Here is a 12,755-nt window from a genome sequence, read left to right as displayed (position 1 = left end):
GGGGGGGGGGGGTTGTTTTTATTTATTTTATTAAAAGCCACACTGCATGAAAAATGATAAATTGTACAATGTTAAACTATCATTAAAAAGTTGGGGGTTAAGTGCAGAGGGCCGCCGTAAATTATATAAATCTTACCTAGCAGTATGCAGACTCCTATGCATGACACAGAGCTTCTGAGTACTGAGAGGAGGGAGAGATGCGACTTGAGCAGTACAGTACTCCGGTTGTATCACCCGCCCCACCTCACTATTGCCTATTCACAAAATGTCTTGTATGTTTTCAAAGCATACAAGGTATTTTGGGACTGGAGGAAGAGAGGAGGAGCAGAGGGGTCTGTATCACTTCATATAGAAAGCTGACAGTTGCTTTAAAGAGGTAAACAAACGGCCTGTTTACCAGGCTCTTGCCGCAGTACACCTTACAGCAGTAGTGAACAGGAAGTAAACATAATTATATCACTGGAGAAAAGGCACTGGGCAGGCAAGTAAGAAAACCAATTGCTTAATTAAGGCATTATTTTTCAATGGGTTTTCAATATTTATGTAAGGCTGTCAAATGTATGCAGATGCAATTATGTAAATGGTTCCATGTTATTTGCAGAAACTGATTACAATAAATCTGCAGCAGTGCCGTCCGTCCGTTTTTCTACTACGGGCGGACGGCAAGAGGTTAAAGTGTATTTCCACTTTCGAAGCCAAATTGAGATAACACCTATTTTATATGTTACATGTTCCCATTCACAATGCAGGAGCTGAAAAATATTTTAAAAATGTATCTTGCAGTTTCAAGGTATGACGGGGGCTGGTCTCCAGTGATTCCCGACAGAATCTTGTAAATGACAGAGAGACCATGACGTGTGGGAGTCGGTGACCCCAATAATGATTCGAAGGGCAAAAAATATCTTGCAGTTTAAATGACTTTTACTTGGGTTAGGGTTTCTACTTGGCTCCTTAGAGATCTAAGAGAAATGCCTTTCTCTTAGATCTCCTGAGATTACAGATGAGACTTCCCAGCAATACTCTGCTGACAATCTTCCCAGGATGTGGTGCTTGCTGAGCTGTATGCTGATGTGATCTTTAGTCAAAAAAGGTAAAGGTCCACTTTAAGGGTTACATTTTCTCCTTGCTTCTTCTTTGTACTGTTAGGGAAGGGTTGTTACGAGTGAGGTTTTTTAAAACTTTGTCTAGGGATGCAACAATGAATCGATAATAATCGATGAGAATAGTTGGCAACTATTCTCATTATCGGTTAGGAGAGGGAGAGGATTTATTTTTTAATGCAACCAGTCGATTAATTGAAAAAAATCAATCGGGCAACTAATCGATTATGAAAATAATCGTCAGCTGCAGCCCTAACCTTGTCTGTACTGTGCTGGCTCATTCCATTATATTTTGTAAAGTAGATCTGAACACTGCCTGTCCTAACAAAGGGTTAAAGTATTAAAGCCTGGCTTCTCCATTGTATGTTAAGGGGAGAAACACAATCCACAAATTTAGTCCCAAGTCTTTCTACAAAAGGACAAATCACTGAGGTGCTCAGGAAAAAAAAAAAAACTTAGATTCAGCCATTTACGATCGCTAAAACATGGAAGACATCCAGGGTACCGCTGAGCCAGGTTAGGACTAAGCTGTCTTGGATTATGACTCATGAAAAATTGGCGAGTATTCTCCAAGACAAAATGGAACAGTTTGAGCTTACCTGGGCACCGTGGGCGGCATATGTAAATCCTGTAGGAGTATGAGAGAACGGGAGCGAAGGTCGAGCCCTAGCCCACCCCGACCAGAAAATTTTAATATGTTCAAAATTAAAACCTACTGCAACAGTTGTTATATAACCACATTGTTCTTTTTTTTGTTGTTTTTGCTTTTTGTTTTTTTATTATGTCTTTAGGTTTGTAAGGCAGTCTCAGGTCGACAGACTGATGTATGATACACTATAATAGGGATAACCTAGTAATCTGGTCTCGACTGTTCTTACACAAGCTTCTGGTAAGATAAAGGGATAGTCGACAAGTTCCTGGGTTTTTGACCATCGGTCGAGTGATTGCTAAACCCCAAGATAACAAGATGGGACGTAGGTATATCTTCAGGGGGTAAAATAGGAATAGTTCCGTTAAGGCCGAAGTTTGGAGCGGGAAGCTGGGCAGGGGGCCAGCTTGAGCCGAAATAAAAAACGGTAGGCTTGTGTCAACAATTGAGACCAGATACTAATCTATGTATACTGAATAGAGATGGAATAATAAGGCATCCCGCTCCGATGAAGACTGTCTTTTGGTTTTATGTTGTTCTGTTACATTGTAGTATGATGTAGATGGTTATTGTATATGCCTCAATGAAAATAATAAAAACTTTTGAATAGATTCAGCCATTTTGCCTGCTCCAACAAAACATCTAAAATAAATCTAAAATCTAAAAATGTTTTTTAGTTATCCAGTATGAACTAGAACACAATTATCAGGGATGTGGAATTTGTATCGCCTGACGCCCCGGACCTGCAGAATTACGTGCGCCGGGCAGTTTTATTTTCTACATTTAGTCCTGCTGAGGCCTAGCAGGGCTAAATGTAGATCAGGGGAGTCGCCGCTCATTTAGCACAAGTGACCTCGGATCACTTGTATCAAATGATCAGCAATCTCATCTTGGGAGAGGAATGTTGTCCCATTCTTGCCTGATATAGGATTCTAAGGCCCCTTTTCACACGGGATGATCAGGAGAGGATCCGTGAATGGGGTCCTCTACTGATCAGAGCAGTCCGTATAGCTTTTGAACTGAGTGCTGATAAGCTGGAAGGTCCCTCTTCTTTTTAGTTCAGAGGACGTGATGCCCATGGTTGCCAAAAAAGAATGTCAAATTTTGATTTGTTTGACCACAGAACAGTTTACCACTTTGCAAAATACCATATAAACACACACACACACACAACTCACTGGAACAATGAGACCCTGCCAGGTAAGGAGATTGGCTTCATCAACCTGGATATTACGGAAGTTTTTCATCCCAGATTTGCGGATCTCTTCAAGCTCCTGAGGTGAGAAAAAAAATTGAGTGTGAATGTGGTTTAGCCCACATTGAGACTTTCAAGAAGCCACATTAGTGTAAAAGGAACAAATATTATGAAACACATTACCCTCACAATTTTCATATGCTGTTCATTCCACAGAAAATCAAAAGCGGACCATTAATAACCGCCAAAGAGTTGGTAAAAGTAGAAAGGGCTCTTAAAGCATAAGGCAAACATGCTGGAGAAAAGGTAAGCCATGAGATACAAGAGGGGACATGTAAAATTAGGTATAAACACATCTCTGTTTAGCCCGAGATACTCAGGCTAATGTACGTTTTCCCAGATAAACTTTAAAGTGTACAAAAGACAAAACCTTTTTGTCAGTTTTACGATAGAGTAGGGAAGGGTTAGGGTTATTGTATCCTTACCGGGAAGACTGACCCCTCTATGTGCTCTGGTGACCATTGTTACCAAGCAGAAAGTGACAAGTGACCAAGACAGAAAATTTCAGAATTGTCACCAGAGCAAGAGGGAACAACTGCCCAAGACAGAAATCCATTCACTTCAATTATTTTTGCATCTCCAGCACTGGATGTGAAGGGAAATCTCCAGAGCAGGACAAAGGATGCAAAAATATCCCGATAAGGGTTTTCCTACTCTTTCAAAAAAAAAGTTTTGACTGTACATACACGATTAATGTTTGCTTGCCTGAATAAGCCTCAACATTAAACAGACACAAAACGGTAGAAATCAAATCTAGTTGATTACTTATAATCGGCCAACTAATCGATTATGAAAATAATCGTTAGCTGCAGCCCTACTGAACATAATATACAGTTATGGTCAAAAATATTGGCACCCTTGCATTTGTCAGATAATGCAGCACTTCACGCAGAAAATTGTTGCAATTACAAATGTTTAGGCATTCTCATGCTTATTCCTTTTTTTGTATTGGTATGACACAAAGTGAAGGGGAAAAAAAAACCAAATCCAACACATTCCACACAAAACTCCAGAAATGGACTGGACAAAATGATTGGCACCCCCAATTAATATTTGGTAGCACAGCCCTTAGGAAAAAATTACTGAAATCAATGGCTTCCTGTAACCATCAATGAGTTTCCTACACCTCTCTACAGGAATTTTGGAGCACTCTTCTTTCGCCAACTGCTGCAGGTCTCTCAGTTTGGAAGGGTTCCTTTTCCCAACTGCTTTTTTGGGGATCTCCCCACAGGTGCTTTATGGGATTCAGATCTGGACTCATGGCTGGCCAGTCCAGTACTCTCCATCGCTTTGTCCGAAACCATTTCTGGGTGCTTTTTGACATGTGCTTTGGGTCATTGTCCTGCTGTAAGACCCATGACCTCTGACGGAGACCCAACTTTCGGACACTGGACCCTACATTGCACCCCAGAATTATTTGGTAGTCTTCAGATTTCATAATGCCATACACAGTCCAGACATCCAGTGCCTGAAGCAGCAAAGCAACCCCAAAACATCAGTGAACCTCCACCATGTTTGACTGGAGGGACTGGATTTTTTTTTCTTTAAAAGGCATCATTTCTTTTTCTGAAAACAGTAGAATGATGGACTTTACTAAAAAGCTGTCATTTTGTTTCGTATGTCCACAGCACATTCTCCCAAAAGGATTTTGGCTTCCTCAGGTAAGTTTTGGCTTTATGTTTCTGGGGCTCCTCCTGGGTCTCCTACCATAGCGTTCCTTTTCATTCAGATGGCTTCGTATAGTGCTAGCTGACACAGTTGTACCCTGTGCCTGAAGGTCAGCTTGAATTTGTCTGGAAGATGATGGAGGGTCTTTATCCACCATTGGAACAATCCTTCATTGCAATCTTTGATCAATTGTTCTCTTTCGTCCACGTCCAGGGAGATCAGCTACAGTGCCATGGGCTGTAAACGTCTTGACAATGTTGCGCACAGTGGATCCAGGAACATTAAGATCTCTGGAGATGGACTTGTAACCTTGAGATTGTCCATGCTTTTCCACAAAAACTTGGAATACAATTATTTCTTGCAATTTGGAGACGGTGCCAATCATTTTTAAGCCAGTCCATTTTTGGAGTTGTGTGGAATGTGTCAGGTTTGGCTTTTTTTTTCTCCTCCACTTTGTATCATACCAATACAATCAAAGGAAATAAACATGAGAATGCCTAAACATTGTAATTGCAACAATTTTCTGTGCAAAGTGGTGCATTATCTGACAGAAATGCAGGGGTGCTAATATTTTTGTCCATGACTAAAATAAAAAATGTAAATGTGGGGTTTTTCATTTAGCATCAAAGTACAAAGAACCAATATCTGTGTAGTATGTATCTTATAAGTACTGCATAGGCTGTGGATCACAGTTCCTGGCCTTTCTTCCACACTGCCCCAAAAATGTCAACACCACCTTATCTATATTTCATACTCTAGAGAGTGTCTGCAATTGTGTGTCACTGGTAGCAGTCCTAGCTAATCAGTGACAGCCTTGTTCAGCCCCCAACATTATCCACCTCCCTCTGCAAGCTGATATGTGGAAAAATGTAAAGGGGCACTCTAATTATTAGCTGTCCCCATCTGGGTGCCCCCCTACATTAGGTCCTAATGCAACAGGGCCCTCCCATGGGCAACCCCTCACGCAACAGGGCCCTCCCATGGGCAACCCCTCACGCAACGGGGCCCTCCCATGGGCAACAGACCATGACACTCACTTCCACAGGTGACCAGCGGGATAGGATTTGCCATAACCATTACATTACTCTAAGGCAGCATACATAGCTAGAGTCCTGGAATAATGCAAGAACTTTAACCTAAAAGACAATTGTCCCCGCTAGAGCAGGACTCCTACCAGGATGTGCTTCTAGCTCTCGCCTGACTCATCAATAGGGCGACCGTTCATCTCAAGCATCATCCCCTACTGTTGACGACTGTTCGGACCTTGTGTCAGTGGCAAACAAACTTACCACCCTGCCGTTAGCCTCTGGTTTGCTCAAGATTATAGGACACCCTGACTTTGCATCTTATTCTTCAGGACTCAGGCTCATCTCCCCAGGTGCACACCAACTATTTTAGGTGCAGAGACTAAACCAACCCCAGACCTACATAGGCTGACTTTCCCATCTCTAACCTTTTGAAACGCTCAAATACGTCAACATTTTCTGTTGGACGAGATGTACCCTTTCACTAGATCACTCCCTTCTTATTCGGACAACATACCCATTTTATTTCCTAGTGGGAACGCAAGGTAGGCAAAACATTCTGGGATCACCAAAGGAATTACATTACCCACTTTGCCCATAAGACCTTGATTGCAAATAAGTTTCAAAAGCAGGGATACAAAACTACTGTCCAGGTGGTATCTTTTTCCAGAAAAACTGCATACCATGTGAACCTACTTCACCCTTGATCGCGTTATCGGAAATCCGATTTCACTGTGGCTGCTTAGCATGGATGTTAACCTGATGGAAGATCTGCCCTCATATCCTCAAGATTGGGGGAACCATTTAGAAAAAAAATTCTACTGGCATGAATTTCCACCTCTACCTAGCAAATTAACTTTTACTTTCTCCATCAGCTCGTCCCTCAATTATCACCTTTTGTACGACCTGACACTCTGTTTGGATTGTGATCAGGGCCCTCCTAATCCTCTTGTATGAAATTGTATTGTAACTGTAAAGTGCTGCGCAAACTATTAGTGCTACAAAAATCCTGAATAATAAAAAAACAGCAGCAGTGCAACATATTTTCTTACATTCTATTTCAGATTAAAAATTGAACAAGGTAACATCATAAAAGGGATTTTTGCGAGTATGTCCTACCAACAGATCAGCTTCCTGACACTTTAAAAATAAAAACATAATTCTAGGGCTGCAACAACCAAACAATGAAATCGATTACAATTGATAATAATCGCTGGCAACAATTCTCCTTATCGATTAGTTGATACCGCAGCTCTGCTTCTCCGTTCTCCTCCCCGCTGCTGCTGGCTGCAGCGGTCTGTGTCCCTTTCAATCCCCGCTGCTCTCACCATTGAATCGGCAGAGGGGACACAGACAGCTCCAGCACCAGCAGGGAGGAGAGACCAGGGTGCCTCTGATATACCCCCCTAGTGCCACTGTTCCTCCGTACTTCTGTTGTTCCTCCATTGCTGCCCCCTCTTCTGCCGGCGGTAAAAAGCCGGCATCAAAGCTCCCTTCAGCAGCTGAGAGCAACTTTCTCCTTTAGTTCCCTCCTCTGCTGATTGACAGCAGACGGGTGCAATAGCCAGCCTGCTATTGGCTATTGCAATTTAAAATAACCAATAACAGGCTGGCTATTTCTCCAAGTCACTACCTGCTGTGGTGACGTTCAGCTGCCTCAGCAGCTGAATCCAGTGATGTGGAAAGGTGACACTAGGCATCTAAAACAGACCTGTCACCTTAAAGAGAACCTGTCACGTCCAATTTGCCATCACATAGGGGGCTTGTGAGACTGAAAGTCTCCAAAGCCCCCTATAAAAACGCACGCATACTAACGTTAACACATGTCGGGTGCACCTACATAGAAAAACAATGATTGCGCTACACACGTCAGGTATCGCTATGTGCGCCGGAGTGAGAGCAATAATTTTCAGGCCAATATTCATGGCCAACTCTAAACTGATGACTGGGCTTTTATAATAAAGGATAGGTGGCAAGTGTCAGTTTTGGTTTGAGCCTGAAAATTCTGCCCCACATTGTGCGTTGTGTTGCCATTCATTCCAAACGCACCTCCCGGCCGCAGTGTGATCACCTGCAATGGAACGTGCGGTACTGCAATACCATGCATTCCAGTGCGAGTGCAAAAAATGTGCATACTGTTTTATTCTGAAGTAAACTTTATTTAACTTCAATTTGTGTATTTTATTTTGAATTAAAGATGTTTTTTTTTTAATCTGATTAAATTGAAACAAATAATCGGCTAACTAATGGATAATGAAAATAGTTAGTCGCAGCCCTACATAATTCTGAATGGGGCAAGTTCCGACTTCGGCCTTACACAGGGTCCAACATCAGCTTGAGCCTCCTTTATTTCCTGACTAGAGGACATGCAGCATTATCTAGCTTTTTCTTAGTCAACCACTTGATGACCGGGGTGTTACACCCACTTCCTGGCCAGGCCATTTTTCAGTAATCAGCGCTGCGGTACTTTGACATTTATTCCGTCATGGAACACTGTACTGAAATTAATTTTATATCATTTTTGGGGGTACGGATAGAGCTTTCTTCTGGTGGTATTTAATCACCACTGGGGTTTTTATTTTTTACTATATTACAAAAAAGTACAGAAAATTAAAAAAAAAAAATCCCTTTATGTTATGAAACATATATTACCCAATTTGTTGGTAAAATATAAAAGACGGTATCATGTCGAACTGCGCATGCGCCCGCCCGAGATTTTTCTGATTTTTTTTTGTTGTTTAAGGTTTTTGCCTATATCTACTGCTTCCTAGCAGTAGATATATGCAAAAAAGCTGAGGGTTTAATAACCCTTTAAATTGTCACATGCATCATACAGCCAACTTTTCGGGGCCACGCAGGGTCCCTTCTACTGTGGTCACTATGTCACCCAGAAGGGAACCTGCGTGGCCCCGAAACGTTGGCTGTATGACGCATGTGAAAATGTAATAAAAAGTGCTTTTTACTTCTTGCATATCAAGTGCCGGTGACTTCTATTATGGACCGCTCTCCATCCTGCCTCACCTATCACAGGAGGCCGAGCAGGACAGTGTGGGAAGAGAGCTCTGCCTCTTATGACAGCTGTCTCTTCCCCGCACCGGCCTCCTGACAGCTTCACTATTCGCTGCTGGGCGCCGGTCTGCGTCCCCTCCGATCCCCGCTGCCTCTGTTGACGCAGGCAGGGGGAGAGCAGCAGGGATTGGAGGGAACACAAACCACTCAGCAGGGAGGAGAGAAGCTAGGGATGCATTGCACTTTGACATTTTGGTACTATTGCCATTTTTGGCCCAAATCGTTGGTGCTTCCCCAGTTTTAATCTTTCTATAACAACTTCCAAAAGACAGCCCACTGCTTGTAGCAGGGCTGAGGGTTCTTAAGGTCTCGTTCACACCTAGGCGTGTTGCATATGCGCGACGGTCGCGCTTTTTCCCCCCGTGATTCGCGGTAAAAAAGTTGCGCGACAAACGCGCGTTTACGAAGGCTACTTGGCTGTATCACAATGGAAACGCGCAACAAAACGGCCCAAAGTAGTGCATGTACCTTTTCAGGCGTGGGCCGTTTTGTAGCGCGTTAGGGACGGGCTCGTTCGTCGAGCGTAGAACACGCTACAAAACGTTCAGGTGTGAACGAGGGCTAAAAAGTTTACGGAGGTAGGGTGCTGTGATGCTTTCAGGAAGCGATGTATATCACCCTGCCGACCCCTCCCTTTTGTCATGATTTGCCTGCATTGCATGGAGAAGCAGAGACCCAGTGAATAGGTCGCTGGGTCTAAAAATAGGGTATGTAATGAAGACAAAGGTTTTAATTTAAAAATGTAAACTTCAGCTTTAATGCCACAACATTACAACTCATTAGCCTCATCTCTGCTGAGAGGCAAATAAGTCTACTAATATGGATTATGGTGTTGAAAAGAAACTTGGATATCTTTGGCCATTCTTCCAGATACCTCTTCAATCCAAGAAGCTAGTACAAATCATACTGCCACCACCCTTACCAATCAAATAGTAAAACAGAACTACAGGCCTCAGATGCTGAGAAGTGGAATTTATCACTGCATTGTTTATATCCGGTTGATGAGGTATGAGGTTGGCTTCATGGAATGGGTTTCCATGGCCGGGCAGCTGCATCCAAGCCTCACATCACCAAGTGCAATGCAAAGCGTCAGATGCAGTGGTGTAAAGCACGCCGCCACTGGACTCTAGAGACGTGTCTGGGTTTGGCGGCTGCCAGGAGAACGGTAGTTGCCTGACTGCATTGTGCCAAGTGTAAAGTTTGGTGGATGGGGAATTATGATGTGGGGTTGTTTTTCAGGGTTGGGCTTGGCCCCTTAGTTCCAGTGAAGGGAACTCTTAAGGCATCAGCATACCAAGACATTTTGGACAATTTCATGCTCCCAACTTTGTGGATGTTTGGGGATGGCCCCTTCCTGTTCCAACATGTCTGCACACCGGTGCGCAAAGCAAGGTCCATGAAGACATGGATGAGCGAGTTTGGGGTGGAGGAACTTGACTGGCCTGCACAGAGTCCTGGCCTCAACCCGATAGAACACCTTTGGGATGAATTAGAGCAGAGACTGCGAGCCAGGCCTTCAAGTCCATCAGTACCTGACCTCAAAAATGCATTTCTGGGAAATGGTCAAACATTCCCATAGACACACTCCTAAATCTTGTGGACAACCTTCCCAGAAGAGTTGAAGCTGTTCTAGCGCAAAAGGATGGGCCCACTCAATGTTGAACCCTATGGACTGAGGCTGGGATGCCATTAAAGTTCATGTGCGTATAAAGGCAATATAGTGTATGTGCAGGAAGTTGTCCTAGCGCAGTGAAAAATTGTGCCCTGGTTAAGCCGTGACATTTACAAGTCCAACTTTCTGCATTTGAGGTCTGAAGTCAATCGGTTTACAGTCTGATGAGGGTGGGGAGAAGGCTAAACATGATTTATTTTTTTCATTTTACAATAAGAAGCTGCTATGGCTCATCTCTCACAATCAAGTGTATTTTTCAAGGCACACACAGCACTGTGTATGATGCTGCACACATCTTCTTTGCCTTGCCGCTAGTATCATCACTTCTGACAGGCTGCCTTTAACACTAGCTAACTGGAAAGCCCCAATATCAGCAGATCCCATAGCTGTGAAAAACCCCCCAAAAGGAACTGAACTCTGGAAGCTGTGCCCAAGAAAAAGGCAGGCAGAGGACAAAGGTTTAATCACCAGTATTGCTGTTGTCTTCCTGCGGCTGATCTTTCCCCAATACTGACTTACCGTTCCTTGTTCTGCACTGGCTCTCTGTTTGGAGGTGGCCATCTTGGTAGAGGCAGGGCTTTGCTTCACGTCAGAGCCTCCAGCAAGGAGAACAGTGAGCAGCACAATAGGGACATCACAAAATCCCACAAAACCAGCAGTGCCTTAGATCAGTGATTATCAACCTTGGTTAGATCAGGCCTGGTAAATTCTTCCAAAACCTTCCATGCCTCAAAAGTAAAAACACAAAATATGTATTTAAAATGCCTTAATAGGGAAAACAGCACCCAAGTAATTGATGTAATGTGGGGACATTTCCCATAGGGGAGAACAGGCCCTCAATTCAGTGGTGTATGTGGGATAGTGTCCCGCTGGAGAATAGCCCCTTAATTCATGTGTGTCAGAGATACTGTGGATCCTAGGGGGAGAATAGCCCCTCGATTCATTTCAGCCAGTGCGATCATGGTCCCCAAGAAAGAACAGCCCCTCAATTTAGATGAGTCAGTGGAATAGTGGACTCCAGGGGAAATTAACCCTCAAATCATTGGTGTCAGTGGAATAGTGGCATCCAGTGGAAAATAGCCTCTCAAATTAAAGGTCAATGGAATAGTGGCCTCCAGTCCCCAAATCTCCATGGGAGGATACTCCCTTAATCACTGGCATCATCGGTGGTACTTACCTTAAGTACAGGAGCCACATGGAGACTGATGATCCCATGTGCCTCTTCTAAAGACGTCTTTGTGTGCAGGTGCAGCAGCGCCAGAACTACTTATCTGTGGGGTGCAGATCAATCCCCCCCAAAGAGTAATTTCAGGCAGGATCCTGTCATTCCTTAGGAGTAAAAGCAGTACCCTGGCTTTTTTGGTGGCACAGTGGGCCCCAAGGTCTAGTGTGAGCCTACAGTGACCAGAGTAACTATGAGAGCAGAAAGGAAGCTGTGGCTGGGCAGGAGGGAGGCTGCGGCCTGGTGGTGGAGAGTACTACCTTAGATTTCACACTGCAGATATACATTATGAGGCTGTATGGACGTTCCTAGACGCCCTCACATACCAGGAAGTGACTGCTATGTTTCAGGAAGTCTTCCACATAAATTGTACATTGTGTGGGTAATGTGTTAGGGCACATTGCTAAGTGTTCACTATAACACGGTCCACTTTCACTTTGTGAGTCCAGCGGCACTGTGAAGTCATAACAAAGAAGTCTCTAGAACTAGTGTATGTAGAAGGGAGAGGCATGGAGCACAAATGACATGCCATGATTCTCCGTGTACCTCATATCCTGTCACCACACAGGAACCGAACAAATCCGGATCACTAATACACTGACGGCATGTCACTAGAGCTTTTTTTAGAGGGGGACAGGAGGGCACACAAGCCATGAGAAAAGCTTTCTTCCGAATGAAAGAGCCGCCCTATCCCCCATTACCTTCATCAGCCTCCTGCTGGCCGCCATCTTGGATCTGAGGGGACTTCCCACAATGCATCGCGGCTAAAGGGCCAGCACTTCCTGGTGCGCCCAGAGCGGGTCACCGGGCAACCGAGCAGAGCGGTTAGAAAATACTGTTTAGTTGAAGCGGGCGGCCTCGGGGTATCACTCACTGCTTTCCCTGCCTGTCCTCAGGGGTTCCCGGGTGGTGTGGGCTGCCTGGGGTGTTTCATATAAACCGCTGTTACCCCTGGAACGAGATAAAACCCTTTATTACAGTAACCCTGTCATGACAGACATATGGAGGCTGCCGTGTTTCATTTATCCTGTACATGTTAGTAGTCAGGCTCTTCAGCTGACTCTTGCGATTCAATGAGTGAGATTTATAAAAACG

General features: G+C 44.0%; 1 protein-coding gene across 1 annotated transcript in view; it reads right to left on the bottom strand.

Moving 5' to 3' along the window:
• The window catches only part of UBE2L3 (ubiquitin conjugating enzyme E2 L3), a 20,495-nt gene extending 8,032 nt beyond the window's left edge, over nt 1-12,463 (bottom strand). Inside the window, exons 1-2 of the mRNA XM_018566036.1 lie at nt 12,362-12,463; nt 2,928-3,023 (exon numbers count right to left, since the gene is read on the bottom strand). Coding sequence (XP_018421538.1) covers nt 2,928-3,023; nt 12,362-12,388 — 123 coding nt within the window. The 5' untranslated portion in view covers nt 12,389-12,463. The remainder of the gene's footprint in view (nt 1-2,927; nt 3,024-12,361) is intronic.
• Nucleotides 12,464-12,755: the final 292 nt, after the last annotated feature.

Source organism: Nanorana parkeri, unplaced genomic scaffold, assembly GCF_000935625.1.
Source record: "Nanorana parkeri isolate BGI_ZX_2015 unplaced genomic scaffold, ASM93562v1 scaffold909, whole genome shotgun sequence".
In the NCBI taxonomy this organism is placed as follows: domain Eukaryota; kingdom Metazoa; phylum Chordata; class Amphibia; order Anura; family Dicroglossidae; genus Nanorana; species Nanorana parkeri.
Note: the sequence above shows the minus strand (reverse complement) of the source record. Positions and strands in the feature narration are given on the sequence as shown.